This window comes from Cottoperca gobio, unplaced genomic scaffold (assembly GCF_900634415.1).
Source record: "Cottoperca gobio unplaced genomic scaffold, fCotGob3.1 fCotGob3_365arrow_ctg1, whole genome shotgun sequence".
In the NCBI taxonomy this organism is placed as follows: Eukaryota; Metazoa; Chordata; class Actinopteri; order Perciformes; family Bovichtidae; genus Cottoperca; species Cottoperca gobio.
In genome coordinates, this window is record NW_021166963.1 from 70,268 (window position 1) to 86,570 (window position 16,303).

A 16,303-nucleotide genomic window follows, 5' to 3' on the forward strand; every position below is an offset into this window, starting at 1 on the left:
GGGCTGACACACCAGCAGGAGGGCGGGGAGGGGGCTGTCACAGCAGCGGGCTATGCTAAGATAGTTAGCACGCTAAGCTAACAGCAACAGCTTCAGCCCCCAGAAAAGCCCTGAACTTGGAGAAACTTTGTGAAAAATCAATATTTTAATATCGGCTGCTCTGGAAGTCTGTGAGAAGATAAAATAACAAAATCTTGCCGCGAAACAAAAAACTAAAATAAACGTGTTAGCCTGGCAGTGTTAGCATTGCTAGTTAGCTAATTAGCTCCTATCGTATATTAGCGTTTCCCAACACATCCAGGCTCTGACAGCAGAGGGAGAGAAAAACACTTTATCGACATCCGCAGAAATACTTAACTCATATGTTTATACCAACACAAAGTTAGCAGACATTAAATAACTCGAGCTTATTAATTATAACTAAGTTACGGGGGCTGAAGGCTTTAGACGCACCTGTTAATGGTGTCTGAAACGTAAATGTCTGTATCTGTCGGTGTGTTTTTTTGGACGGGCTTTCGCAGGCTGAGCTGAACTTTTAATTTATCCGAGCTGTCGGTGAGTGTGTTGTTAGCATGGAGGCACGGGAGCCCGGCAGCGGCAGCGGCAGCAGCTCGGAGCGGTTACATAACGCCAGCAGGTCGCGAGAGAAGCTGCTGAACGTCGCCTCCTCCTCAGCCTCCTCAGCCTCCTCAGCCCGGCTCTGACAGCTGCAAACTGCTCCGACAGCCCCCCCCTCCCCTCCCCTCCCCACACCAACAGACAGACAGACAACACATCAACAAGCACACAGCAGCATGGAGGAGGTCTGAGCCTGTTGGGAGACACAACACGGGACATTTCGCTGAAGATGGATTCAAACCCGCTGATAAACGGTAAGAGATGCTGATGATGGAGCTGCTGCATGCTGTGTTTACATGCTGCAGCTGAGTGTGTGTGGGGTGTGTGTGTGTTGCAGCCCTGCATGTGTTTCTGTGCAGTTTGGAGGGAAGCAGCAGCAGCAGCGTTGCAACAGGTGTGTGAAAGCTGCTGAGGCCTGCAAGAGCATGCAGCTGTGTGTGTGTGTGTGTGTGTGTGTGTGTGTGTGTGTGTGTGTGCTGGTGGGATCTGATTTGTTTTCATGCAGCGTGTAGAAACATGCAGCCTGAGAGCTTGTCCTCACAGAGCCAGGTACATTAGAGAATGTGTCTTCAGGCTGTAACTACTTAGAGCTATAATATATAATATATAACATAGACGCATGTTATATATTTTGAGTTGTGTTCTGTCATTATCCCAAAATGTTTCCAACAATCCAAACCCTGAGAAATCTGGATATTTATTCTACCGCCTGTCTAACTTCTGGTGAAACACCAGATGATTGTCCGAGAGGGAGGAAGTTAGCGTGCCACTCTATTGTTTACTTTCGTTTGTATTGCTTGACTTGAGTTGATTACATAATGTTAGCTACAGTAGCTGTTAGTGTAGTCGACTCATCCAATGGCAAGATAACGTTACGTTAACATTACTTGCAGCTATTTAATTTGAATGAAACGACATAATGTGAATAAACGTGACAAACCTTAATGCATGACCTCGTCCGTGACTATGATCTCTGCCCGAGTCACGTCTTATATTATCATCGGAAGTTGTTGTTGTTTTAACAATGAAGACGACAACTCCCATGATCCCACGAAATACCCCAATTCCTGTAAAATGTCAGAAGGTAGTGAAATGGTTTCTGCCCCAGGTGAGCGCTTCACATTGTTAGTTTTGTCTGACGTCTAAAACGCAAACATGATCAGTTTATTATCACATGAAGCAACAAATCCTCACAGTTAAGAACCTGGAGTCAGTGTTTGCTGTTTCCTGTTAGATAAAATGACTTTAATGATTAATTGATTATCAAAATACTAATATTCTGTGTATTAATTTATCGATTGTTTAATCTCTGCCTAAAATGAAGATGCAGATTGTTATGTTCTGATCAGAAGGTCGTGTGACTGATCAAACGTAAATACAGTTTAATTACAGCTGTAGAGGTTACAAGAGGCAGGAAGTTGTCAGATACGATCTGACTGTAATCACCGTCCACACACTAAGGCTGCATTCAAACACAATCAGGCAAAGCGGAGGTTACCACAAGGTTGTGCGGCGTTGTGGAAGTGTTCATTTGTGAGACAAGGATGGAGTCTGATTGTTGATGGAGGCATAAAACATATAAGTAAAGAAAACTGAGGAATAAATATGTTTCCATATTTAGTTGACTAGGGATTTACAATATATATCAATATAAATAAGTTTATTTATTTAATAATATATATATATATATATATATATATATATATTTTAAATGTATTTATATAATTTGTATATATATATTTATATTATATATTTAATAATATATATATATATATTTAATAATATATATATATTATGAAATATATATATATATATTATATATTTAATAATATTTATATATTTAATTATATATATATCATGAAATATATATTTATATATTTAATAATATATATATATACATTTTTGACATTGACATAGTGTTTTTACAGAGTTGACTATTGGTGCTTTTGCTAAATATTTACACAATGAGATTTTTGATAAATAATCATCAGTAATGTGGATATAATGAAGTAGGTATAAAGTAGGTATAAAGTAGGGAACAGGAAATAATGGAACCATCTGGTAAATTCAGAAAATGACGTCACTTGTTATGCAGCCTTTAAAACCAGGAAGACAACACTTATACCACTCGTCTCACATCAAGATATAATATCGATATATTGCCCAGCCTTACTTCTACCTCATAAACGATCTTTGGTCGAGTACAGAATTTAGTTCTGTCGTGAAGTTACTGACTGAATTAACTTTAATTAGTGATCAGTTAATTTGACGTTTTGTCATTTAACGTGTGAAAGTGACGTCAGTGCTGAACATGAGAAGCGGCTACCTGAATGTTTTCTACACTCAGATTTAATCGTGTTATTGCTCCTAAATGAAAGAAGGGAACACCTCAATAAAGTTCAAGATTACTTACTTACCCCAGGGAAATTTGTCTTGGACTTAAAGGATGCCTCATAAAACAAAACATCATAGTGCAGTAACAGACTTTAAGTGCATAACACGGACAGAATATACTCTTATCACAGCATGATAAATAACATAACCTCAATCATTAACTTTATTTGTCCCCAGTCGGGCAATTGTTTACGCACCAGTGGGATGCAGACAGCACCCATAAAACAGAGCCCATAAATGCAACACTAAGACAAAAAGAACAATAAATACAACAGCATTTTAAAAAGATAAACAAATCACTTTTCCTCTGAGAGTTGAGGAGGGAGATGACAGAGGGTGTAAAGGAGTGTTATTTAGGCTTCCAGATGAAACTGAAACATTGATTAGGGCAATTATAAAATGTATAATTTATATATATTTATATTTATATATATATATATATGTATATTTATTTATATATGTATATTTATTTATATGTATATTTATTATATTTATATTTATATATATATATTATTTATTATATTATTTATTTATATTTATTATTTATATTTATTTATTTATTATATATATATATATATAATATATATATATATATATATATTATTTATTTATATATATATATATATATATATATATATATATATATATATATATATATATATATATATCTTTATTATATATATATATATAATATATATATATATACTATATCTATATATATATATATATATATATATATTTTTTTTTATATATCTCTATATATATATATATATATATATATATATCTATATCTTTATTAATCAATTAATTAATTAATATTTATTTTGACTATTTTTAATTTAGGAATTGCTTTTCAAATGAATACGTCTTGGTGGCAGGTGACCTGAAATCCTCACCTGCCGTGGCCAACATTCCCCCTGTGTTTGGCAGGTGCTAATTTAATTCCCTCTTCATACCCTCTGTCCAACACCCAGGTGCATACAGAAATCACCTGGACATCCCAAAGTATACATCATTTGAAAGATGTAAAACATGTTAATAAATCTAAAAGTAATCGATAAAAGCAAAATGTCAGCGTCATTACGGGCGCGATGCTGAGTGTTTTCATGGAGACAGGTTGAAGTCAGTGATGTAATATTCACACGTTGTCACGGCAACACTGATGTGAGCGTTGAATAGTGTTTGAGAGATGTGACATGTTTCTGATGGGATGTGTGTCGATGATCTGAGTCACCGTGGCGTCGGTACGTTCAGCAGTATTACAGCAGAATCTCCACCATCTTCTCGCTGTTGTTGAGATTTAAATGACGGACGGATGTCAGGAAGCAGAGAAACCGCACAGAAACAGGACGTGGTTTTGGAAACCACATTCTTCTTCTCTGGTGGAGAGAGTGGTTTGGTTCTTCCTCTTTGTCTGCATCTCTGTTCGCCTCTGCTCTGTGTTCAGGATATTGTTTGAGACTTGAGGTTCACCTTGAGACTTACGCTGCAAGGGATCGTTCTGGTGTCCATGAACTCTGTAGAGAATCAGGGAAACGAGGGCTCACCAAAATCAACACGTTTTTTTGTTTCCATGAATCATTTCAAACGCGTGAGTGTGACTCAAAAATAAAAGCATGAAAGCAGTCGCCTGGAACGGACGTGACACATGTCCAGCTCAGGTCCCCAGAGTCTCCGGTGACGCCTTCAGTCTTCCTGTTTCGTCCGACCAGCAGTCGAAACTCAAATATCTTCAGGTTACGGTGATATAAAACATAATACCACAAGAGGGGGGGGGGGGGGGGGGCGGGGGGGGTTGTATGTTGATTGGAAAATTGGAACCTTTTGAATTGGATCCAGTTACCATGGAAACCACCGTCTTGCATCTGTCAAAACTTCGCCCGTCCATCACCCTGCAGAAGTTAATATCGACGGTAAGAAAGAACTTTCCTCTGCTGTTTCACTCGTTCATCATGTTCTGTCATGTGTGTGTCATCGAGGAAGCTAAATTAAAAGCTGTGTTTGTCTCCTCGACTGGAGGGCTCGGGAACCTCGGTTATTAATTCTACAATATAAAACATATTTAGGTATTTAGTGGAGTCTGATGAGTTCATTCGTTCTGTAACTTGTTAACTGAAATGGCTAAACTTAGATGTTTAAGCTGCGCAGCCACATACGATGCTTGTGCGTTCTTCAGAGGTGTCTGGAATAATACCCTCTGGTGGCTAGTAGTGCCTTTTTGTCCAATTAATGTTTTCACGGTCAAGATAGTTTTAAAAATAAAAGTGCATGTTTTTATTCATGTGTTGAGAGATTAGTCGTATCATTTTATCATAACTGCTGTTTTTGCAGACGGAGGAATATCTGGGGGAAGAGTAACACAAGCCCCACGATGAGTTCATGTGCAGAGGTGAGTTACTTTAACTTTTAAGTGTTGTAGTAATGTGTAAACATCTGGCAAGAGCGATCACTAATGTAAACAGGAAGTCACTATCGCAGGCAGTGAGTACGCAGAACAACAACGCTCTCATTTTAGTGTGGAGCGTCCGAACGTCATCCTAAACGCTTGTGACTGAATGTCTCCTGCTTTGTTTGGTGCTTCGTAGAACAAATCAAAATCCAGACGGATCAACACCAGCCTGCCCACACTCTGGAGAAACCACACCGCTGTGACCAGGGTGGGAGGAGTTTCTGAGTCCACTAACTAAAGATGTGTTGACTGTTGAAACTGTCTCAATAAAATTCATATGCATTCAACTTAAGTTGTCAATTTCTTGTTGTTTTACTTCCACTGTCAAACACACACACACACACACACACACACACACACACACGCATTCTTTTTGGTGTCCTATATGGTCAAGAATGAAGAGAAGACATAATGAAGACGTCCGCTTGGACTCAGGTGCATAATGTGGATATTAACTTCTATCTTTATCATGATGTGATGTCGTGGAATGTGTTGAACAAGAAGTTTGTAAACGCTACAGATGAAAGTATCTGGTGAACAACAGCTCCTGCTGTTATTATATATTTATAATTTATTTAAGATGCATATTAAGTCCGTTTTTTTTATTCAGAGACTTGATATAATATATGATTGCTGTTGCTTGTAGCTTTGGTTGTTCTGGTCAACTCCCAGTGTGAAGTGAATCATACTGGGATGAGAAGCAGCGAGGAGCTCAGTAAACGTCTCTGTGGAACCATCAACACTCTACCTTTTGTTGTGTGTGTGTGTGTGTGTGTGTGTGTGTGTGTGTGTGTGTGTGTGTTCTCTGTCCTCTGGTTCAGACCGGGAGTAAAGATGGTTCCCACTGAAGCCTCGACTGTGTCATTACCGAGCAGCCAGAACATTTGTTTCCACACAAAGACAAAGTGTCAGTCGGATCCAGCAGAACAAACCCAGCTGTCGGCCCAGCAGAGAAACTAATTACAATCATCAGCCTGATTATAAACGCCGAGTCTGTTCCAGTGTGGGTCAGATAAAATCATTTAATGTGAGGCGTTCAGGGGTTCTCGTCGTTTGTTTTTACGACTGAGTGACATCACGCAGGAGAAATACAAATGAAAAATCTTGTGCGATGTGTTGACATGAACACATGTCGTCCAAATGTGAGTTTAATTCTAAATAACTCGCAGGTCGTATGAATGAAGGAGTCGGGCAGCACACGCCCCCCCCCCTGCACATATTTCATCTCCAGCTCATCTCCAGGCTGTAACATTGAGTCATTCATTGAGCAACAGGAGTTTGTTGAAGTGCCTTTGAGCAGGACAGAAGTCCTTCTCCCTTGGTTACCGTTGATGAAAGGTCTCTCACCATGGCGATGGTTTCCAAGGTGTTGGATAGCTTAGTTGTGTAACAGTTCAGCCGATGGTAATGAGACTCATTTGCATCTCTCACTAATCTATTTAATGTTGACCCTCTCAGGAGAGTCTTGTGTGTGCTTGTTTCTGTGTGTGTCTGTCTGTGCGTGTGTGTGTGTGTGTCTGTCTGTGTGTGAGTGTATGCATGCGTGTCTGTCTGTCTGTGCATGTGTGTGCTTGTTCTGTGTGTGTGTGTGTGTGTGTGTGTGTGTGTGTGTGTATATGCATGAGTGTCTGTGCATGTGTGTGTGTGTGTGCTTGTTTCTGTGTGTGTATGTATGTGTGTGTGTGTGTATATGCATGCGTGTCTGTCTGTCTGTGCATGTATGTGTGTGTATGTGTGTGTGTGCTTGTCTGTGTCTGTGTACCTGTCTCTCTCTCTCTCTCCATGATACCGTGTCTGTCTGAACATTTACACCCTGATACATAAACAATCTTTATTCATCAGGAACATGATGTTACGTGTATGATACGTATTCTTTATTTGCATCATGCGTCTTGTTTGGTGAGTTTTTAGAGACGTTCTTCTCAGTTTAGAATTTACAGGTAATTTATAGGTAATAATATTAATTGTAAACCCGTCATTAGTTATTGTCCCGTGTTGCTGTACGACTGCTTCGTGTGTTTGAGAAGTTATTCAGAAGCTCTACAGAATATTGATTTGGTGATGATACTGAAACTATCTGTGCCCCCCCCCCCTCAGCCATGGACCCGTCCATCACGCTGTGGCAGTTCCTGCTCCACCTGCTGGAGGACCAGCGGCAGCGTCACCTGATCTCCTGGACAGGTGAGGACGGAGAGTTCAAGCTGCTGGAAGCCGAGGAGGTCGCACGACTGTGGGGGCTCCGCAAGAACAAACACAACATGAACTACGACAAACTAAGCCGAGCGCTGAGATACTACTACGACAAGGTACGACAACACTATTTATAATGATACTAACGAGAAGGCACTCAGAGATGGGCGATGGGGCGTTCACTTGCCCCTCGGATGTTCCCGTTAGTTAGGAAGTTGTTCTTCTGACTTCGGTGTTTCATGAACTTTATGTTGTAATGTTGAAACAAACATCGATGTTACGAAGAATGTGTGTTTTATTTTATAGCTCAGTGTTTAAAAAACACGGTAATGTTTTTCCAGTCGGGAACACATTTTTCCGATTATTCCGACACCACATGAATGCAGCACACATGCCCTGTCACTCAAGTGGAACATAAGGAGAAGTTTTTGTTTTGTTGCAGTCTTTTATTTATTTATTATTTTATGTTTATTTCAGAATATCATAAAGAAGGTGAGTGGTCAGAAGTTTGTCTATAAGTTTGTCAGTCAGCCCGACCCCTCCCTGCCTGAGGGGCTACGTAACGGAGAGGAGGGCCAGAGGCTGGACACCACCGACCCAAACAGCCAATCAAAAGGCCTCGGGGGCGTGACCTCAACCTGTCCGTCAAAGGGCTTACCCCAGGTACATTTCTTTTTGCCTTCGTTTATTTCTGCCACGGACACACGGTGATATTCATTTGAACGTTCTGATTTGATTCCGTATCGACCCGCAGCGCTCGTCACCCGGCGGCTCCCAGAAAAGCTCCCGTAACGACTACATGAAGTCGGGCCTCTACTCCACCTTCACCATCCAATCACTGCAGACCCCACCCAACCCACGGCACATCAAAACAGAGCTGCTGATGCAACATGACGCCGCCTCCAAGCTCGATCTGAGAGAGGTGTGTGTGTGTGTGTGTGTGTGTGTGTGTGTGTGTGTGTGTGTGTGTGTGTGTGTGTGTGTGTGTGTGTGTGTGTGTGTGTGTGTGTGTGTGTGTGTGTTCTGCTGATTGGCCCATTTGAGAATAATATATATTATATTTTTGGATTATAATTATTGATGCATTAGTTTATTTTAATTACTTTTATAAGTTTAATCTATAATTCTTCACTGAAGTAAATGTTGGATAACGTTACCAGATATCGACTCCGTGGACAAAATGCTGTTACAGAAAACATAAACATTGTATCAGCTGGTGAAGCAGCACGAAGCCTTTTATCACACACTTGTTTCTGTCCCTGAACGCAACACTAATACTTCCGTTTCCCTCTCTCTTCCTCCTCTACCTCTCTCCTTCTCCTCTTCCTCTCTCCTCCTCCTCTTCCTCTCTCCTCTTCCTCCTCCTCCTCTACCTCTGTCCTCCTCCTCTACCTCTCTCCTTCTCCTCTTCCTCTCTCCTTCTCCTCTTCCTCTCTCCTCCTCCTCTTCCTCTCTCCTCCACCTCTGTCCTCCTCCTCTACCTCTCTCCTCCTCCTCTTCCTCCTCCTCTACCTCTGTCCTCCTCCTCTACCTCTCTCCTTCTCCTCTTCCTCTCTCCTCCTCCTCTTCCTCTCTCCTTCTCCTCTACCTCTCTCCTCCTCCTCTACCTCTCTCCTTCTCCTCTTCCTCTCTCCTCCTCCTCTTCCTCCTCCTCCTCTACCTCTGTCCTCCTCTACCTCTCTCCTTCTCCTCTTCCTCTCTCCTCCTCCTCTACCTCTCTCCTCGATCTCTCCTTATTCCTCTACCTCTCTCCTTCTCCTCTTCCTCTCTCCTTCTCTTCCTCTCTCCTCTTCCTCTCCTCCTCCTCTTCCTCTCTCCTCCTCTTCCTCTCCTCCTCCTGCTCCCCCTCTCCTCTTCCTCCTCTTCTCTCCTCCTCAGGTCTGTGTACTATCAGAGAATACATCTCCGTCAGTAGGTGGAGCGGTTGACTCTGCTCTCCAGGTGATCGTCACTCAGCCGTCTCCGTGTGCGACGCCGGCCCTCAGCCCGCAGATGCCTCCCAGCACCACCAGCCAATCACAGGTGAGCGTCAGGCCCCGCCCCCTGCTTGGTCACTTATTGCTGTTCTCCCTGATGACAACGTTCTTGTTTCTCTTTCTTCCCAGAATCTTCCGGCTCCTGCTCTGAGCGACCCTCCCCAGATTTATCTCACAAGCGTCGGGGATCCGTCCTCCCTCACCCCCCTCATCCCCCTGGGTCCTGTCGGGGGGTCGGTGAGTCCTGTGCCTCCCCCTCACATATCGATGGGCCCCCAGGGGCAGGACGACTGCCAAGTCACCAACCCGGTCAGCTTCCCCCCTCACCCCCACACTGCTCCTCACTCGACTCACCCCCCACCTGTCTTCGTCATCATCAACCCCCCTCCCACACAGCAGCAGCAGCAGCAGCAGCAGCAGGCGGCCATGGTGGCTGCGCCTCCCTCTGTCGCTCCTCCCTCCGTCCATCCTACCGTTCGTCCTCCTCCGCCCCCCATCATCATCAAGGAGGAGAACCTGCTGTCAGAGGAGGAGCTGCTGAAGATGGTGTCTCTGGAGGAGAAACAGGTGGAGGAGGTGAGAGGAGGAAATCAATGTGATCCTCTAAATGCAGTGAAAATATATTTATATTATATTTATATATTTATTATTCCACTGATATTTTTACAATTTCTATTTTTTATTTTACAATATTTTGTGGGATTTTTTTAAATCATATTTTACAAATATTTTTCTGATATTCTTTTTATATTTTACTATTTTTTATTATATTTTATTTTTTAGGGGTTTCTTGCTGATATTTTTCAGATATTTTCTAATGTCGTTTATTATTGTACAAAGTTTGTGGTTCAGACTGATGACTCGTGGCGTCTCTCTGCTGCTCCTTCCAGGTCCCTCAGCTGATTTGTGGCTCGGGGGAACCAGAGTCCCCCATCACCATCGTGGAGAGCCCGCCCCCTCCCTGCATGGAGCCGGGGGTTGTAGGTCAGCATCCTGCAGGGGAGGTCAAGGACACGCAAACAGGTAACAGGAGTGTTTTACTGAGACGCCGGCTTGTAGGTTCCTACAGCATACTTCAAGAGCAGAGACGCTCCATCACAAAGCCCACCGTGTATCATCACAGCGCTCCTTCCACAGCGTTCCTTCCACAGGTTCCTTCCACAGCGTTCCTTCCACAGCGTTCCTTCCACAGCGTTCCTTCCACAGCGTTCCTTCCACAGCGTTCCTTCCACGGCGCTCCTTCCACAGCGTTCCTTCCACAGCGTTCCTTCCACAGCGTTCCTTCCACAGCGTTCCTTCCACGGCGCTCCTTCCACGGCGCTCCTTCCACAGCGTTCCTTCCACAGCGTTCCTTCCACAGCGCTCCTTCCACAGCGTTCCTTCCACAGCGTTCCTTCCACAGCGTTCCTTCCACAGCGTTCCTTCCACAGCGTTCGCCTGAAGCTAAATGTGTTTTATTCTCAAGAACCCGTCCACTGGTGCTGAAATTGAAATTGTCTCACAGATCCCTCCGCCCCTCCGGTGACCTACTTCTCAGCGGTGGCCCCTCCGGTGACTTCGGACGCCGTTCCTCCCAAACCAAAGAAGCCGCGGGGCCTGGAGCTGCCCTCCTCCCCCTCCCTCCCCCCCGGCCTCTCCCTGGATAAGGTTTGCAGCCACTTCGTTACTAACAACTCATTAGAAACTGAAGGAGCTGTAACACGTGTACAAGGTGAAGCCTGTGACATCATATCCTGTGTTTCCTCTGCAGGTCAACGCAGCTGTTAACAGTTTATTGGCTCCTGGATCAGCGACCAACACGCTCACCCCGACTGTCATCACCTCCCACGCTCTGGTAATCACTCGTTTGTGTGTGTGTGTGTGTGTGTGTGTGTGTGTGTGTGTTCTGATAAGTTGTGTTTATTTGTCCAGACTCCGGTCCTGTTGACTCCGAGTCCTCTTCCCTCCACTATCCACTTCTGGAGCACGCTGAGTCCCATCGCTCCTCGCTCACCGGCCAAACTCTCCTTCCAGGTAATACACAGAGCCCAGTGTGCACAACCCCGTTCATAAGTCAGGTGTAATGTCTCTATAACTATATAGAACTCAAATGTCTCGCATGATAAATCCAGTTTAATCCAGTTTTTTGTTTTTTTAAACAAAAAATTTAACAAAAAAAAAGATAAAACTGAATAAAGTTTTTCACAATAAAAGCCTCACAATAAAAGCCTCACAGTGAAGGCGATTATTGTGCTCTTCGAGCTGCTGGAAGAATTTTAATTTGTGTTTCATCGTTGCGTTGGTAACTTAAGAGCGAAGTAGAAGTGATTACAATCAAAGCAGTTTAAGTGTCAGAGAAAAGCAAAATACACAAATGTATAATTTATTCTGACTTCATCAAGACGAAATGTAAACACGGGGGAGTGTATCAGAGAAAAGGAAGACTTCTAAAATATCATCAAATATCAAAGTGGGCATTAGAGAGCGTTGTTCATTACTGGTGTTTCATCGCTCTGTACGAGACAGGAAGTGGTTGTTCTCTGCAGCTTGGCCAACAACGACAAAAGTCTTCAAAGTGTTTGAAACTCAAACTTTCAAATCCAAGCAGACAAATATAAATAGTTGTAGTTAAAGTCACCTGTGTTGTCTGTAGAGTTCCTCTTTAAACAGGAAGTGTAATGAGTAGGTCTGCAGAGTTCACATCACACTTCAGCTCACAACCACCAAACGTTTCGCAGGTTTGTGTTCGGCGTGAACTGAAACCACAACGTGTACTCTCCTCGTCAGTCCTGCACATCTCAGGCCCAAAACTGCTCAAATGACGAGCAATCTGATGCTTTCAAGTCTGATTTGGCGGCCACGTTCAGACGTGGTTTCAGTTTCCAACTGCAGCTATAAAGCTCCTCGATTGTTGGGAACATTTCAGGAAGAGATAAAGGTCGATGTTCGGTTTTAATCTGACTCTGAATCGAGCACGTTATTCTAATTAAAGTCCTCACAGCTCCTTTAACACACACACACACACACACACACACTGTGCACTGCATGTAGCTGTACCTGATCCAGGTCCCGCTCACACACACACACACACACACACACACACACAGCTGCGTCTGCAGGTTTCTGGCTCAGTTTTTACTCCATCTGTTACCTGATAACACGTCATTATTAAAGGTTCAGTTCATAAACAGCGTCTGTCCTGTCGCATCGTTTCGGTTTAACGTGCTCGCAGTCCTGAAACATAACATTTAAAACCTTCATCAGCAGAGTCCCTAATAATCAACACAACACAGTTTTCATAGGAACTACTTTCTAAGAAAGAAATGAGGCATTCAGGAGCTGTGGGACATTACAACCTCCTCTTCATTACTTATTGTAAACAGCATAATAATTGTAAGTTACGACAGTTTGAACGAGTTTCATTAAATAAACTGATGAGAACTCTGGTTTATAAAGTGCTGTGTGTGTTTGCTTGTTTGGCACTTTGTCGCCTCCTTCTGGTGCAGCGGAGAAATACAGGACATTTAGTTTCTCTCTAAAGAATGTATTTACTAACTGTTTTATGGTGGATATGTAATAACTACTACACACGACACACTACTACACACGACACACTACTACAACACGACACACTACTACACATGACACACTACTACACACGACACACTACTACACACGACACACTACTACACACGACACACTACTACACACGACACACACTAAGACACACTACTACACACGACACACTACTACACACGACACACTACTACACACGACACACTACTACACACACGACACACTACTACACACGACACACTACTACACACGACACACTACTACACACGACACACTACTACACACACGACACACTACTACACACGACACACTACTACACACGACACACTACTACACACGACACACACGACACTACTACACACGACACACTACTACACACGACACACTACTACAACCATGACAACACTACTACCACACACACACACTACTACACACACACACTACTACATACACACACTACACACACACTACTACACACACACACTACTTACACCACGATACACCACTACACCACACACACCTACTACACACACACACACTACTAACCACACACCACACTACTACACACGACTACACACACTACTACACACGACACACTACTACACACTACTACACACGACACACTACTACACACTACTACACACGACACACTACTACACACGACACACTACTACACACGACACACACTACTACACACGACACACTACTACACACGACACACTACTACTACACACAACACTACTACACACACACTCTACTACACACACCCTCACACACACACCCTACTACCCACTACACACCTACTACCCCACTACCCCTACTACACACCACCACCTCCCCCTCACCCCCCCTCCCCCACGCCACTACTCCCCTACTACCCACTCCTCCACCGCCCCCTCCTCCCCCTCCTACACCTCCTACCTCCCACTCCCCACTACCCACCTACCACACTCACCTCCCCCCCTCCCCCCTCCCCTCCCCCCCTCCCCCCTCCCCCCTCCTCCCCCCTCCCCCCCCTCCCCTACTCCACAACTCCACACCTCCTCCCCCTCCCCCCTCCTCCCCCCCTCCCCCCACCTTACCACCCTCTCCCTCCTCCACCCCCTCCTACCCCATCACCCTACTACACACTATCACACTGACCCTACTACAACACGACACCTACTACTACCACACACACTCACTACTCCACCCACACTACTACACACGACACACTACTACACACGACACACACGACACTACTACACACGACACACTACTACACACGACACACTACTACACACGACACACTACTACACACGACACACACTACTACACACGACACACTACTACACACGACACACTACAACACACACTACTACACACGACACACTACTACACACGACACACTACTACACACGACACACTACTACACACGACACACTACTACACACGACACACTACTACACACGACACACTACTACACACGACACACTACTACACACGACACACTACACACTACTACACACGACACACTACTACACACGACACACACTACTACACACGACACACTACACACTACTACACACGACACACTACTACACACGACACACTACTACACACGACACACTACTACACACGACACACTACTACACACGACACACTACTACACACGACACACTACTACACACGACACACACGACACAATACTACACACGACACACTAACTACACACGACACACTACTACACACGACTACTACACACGACACACTACTACACACGACACACTACTACACACACTCCACACGACACACTCTGTTCGTGCGGGGACTTGAACCGGCGACCTTGGGATGTTACGCTCTGATTCTGAAGTAATTGCAGTTTATCAGCGGATCGTTTTGTACTGAAAGGAGCATCAACAGTAATCTGATCTAATGAACTCGTGAACAAGTCGTCACAGGATCCAGTTCTCAGTAAAGACATAAACACGGCAGCTTTACGGACAGATGAAACACTCACAGCAGATTATACAGATATCTGATCAACATAAAGCTTAAGTGTGTGTGTGTGTGTGTGTGTGTGTGTGTGTGTGTGTGTGTGTGTGTGTGTGTGTGTGTGTGTGTGTGTGTGTGTGTGTGTGTGTGTGTGAGCATTAGAGCTGCTTTAATGTTTCTCAAATCTCCAGATATTATATAAAGTCTCTCAGAGAAATGTTGCATTAAAAACAAAGAATATAAACTAAACGATGATTTATAGATTTGACAGACACACTAACAATTATACTGATTCTAAAGTCATTTCTAATTCTCTCATTGACTCTCTGTCTCCACGATCTACGTTTTAAAACTGATTTATCGTAAATATTCTTGTAGTATTTTCTTTATCATGAACCCGGCGTCCGTTAAATCGCCTGGACTGCGAGGCGGCCAAACACTTTGCTGTTTAGTTGGCGGGACAGTTGTAAGCCTCTGGGACTCTGCTGTCAGGTTGCTTTGCTCATGTGATGTGCAGGGTGGATGCAGATCACACTTAAGAGCTCAGTCTGTGTCCAAATATCGCCAAAAAACAAGAAACTTTACACGGCAGCGTGATTTATGAGAACGACAAAATGACTGTATTTTGTCAAACAAATAGTTCCACAAATAATAATTACATTAATACACTTTATATGTAAAGCACCTCACGTACAGGACATGCAGCTTGAAGTGAAGTTCCACGATTCTTGATACTAATACGATACCAGGGTAAAAAACAAAACAATAGATCCTCTCACACACTCCTTTATTATTGTTTTTATTCGGAAGTTAAAACCGGTTATAATTCCCTCTAATATCTTTTCTATGTTGCAGTGAAAACTTCTTAGTTAGTAGCCAAAAGCTACATTTTACAAGACTACATTGAACACATCATGATAAGGTTATAATTGATCTTTCACTGAATACTCAATTTTACTGAGTAGAGCTTGAATGCACCACAATGCTACTCTATGGAACGTCTGTTCACCGACTGCTAACAGCTAGCCGCTAACAGCTAGCTGCTAACGTTAACTAGCTCTCCTGCGGATGTCAAGTTTAATGCGTCCCGAACACATTTGTTTTTGTCGTACGGTAGAATAGCGAGTATCTTCGTATCGTGACGTCC

General features: G+C 43.5%; 1 protein-coding gene and 1 long non-coding RNA gene across 2 annotated transcripts; both read left to right on the forward strand.

Annotated features, from left to right (window-relative positions):
• Positions 1-737: 737 nt before the first annotated feature.
• Positions 738-11,640, forward strand: elk1 (ETS transcription factor ELK1; the record flags this gene model as incomplete). The annotated part of the gene is made up of 10 exons (XM_029427734.1): positions 738-872; positions 7,559-7,767; positions 8,129-8,314; positions 8,406-8,573; positions 9,530-9,673; positions 9,757-10,203; positions 10,518-10,650; positions 11,132-11,274; positions 11,378-11,461; positions 11,539-11,640. Coding segments are annotated over exons 1-10 (1,641 nt in total), but the record flags the coding sequence as incomplete, so codon positions are not given.
• Positions 4,814-5,736, forward strand: LOC115005794 (uncharacterized). Its single transcript, XR_003831985.1, has 3 exons — positions 4,814-4,925; positions 5,344-5,401; positions 5,598-5,736. It is a non-coding gene; the product is annotated as an uncharacterized LOC115005794 (long non-coding RNA).
• Positions 11,641-16,303: the final 4,663 nt, after the last annotated feature.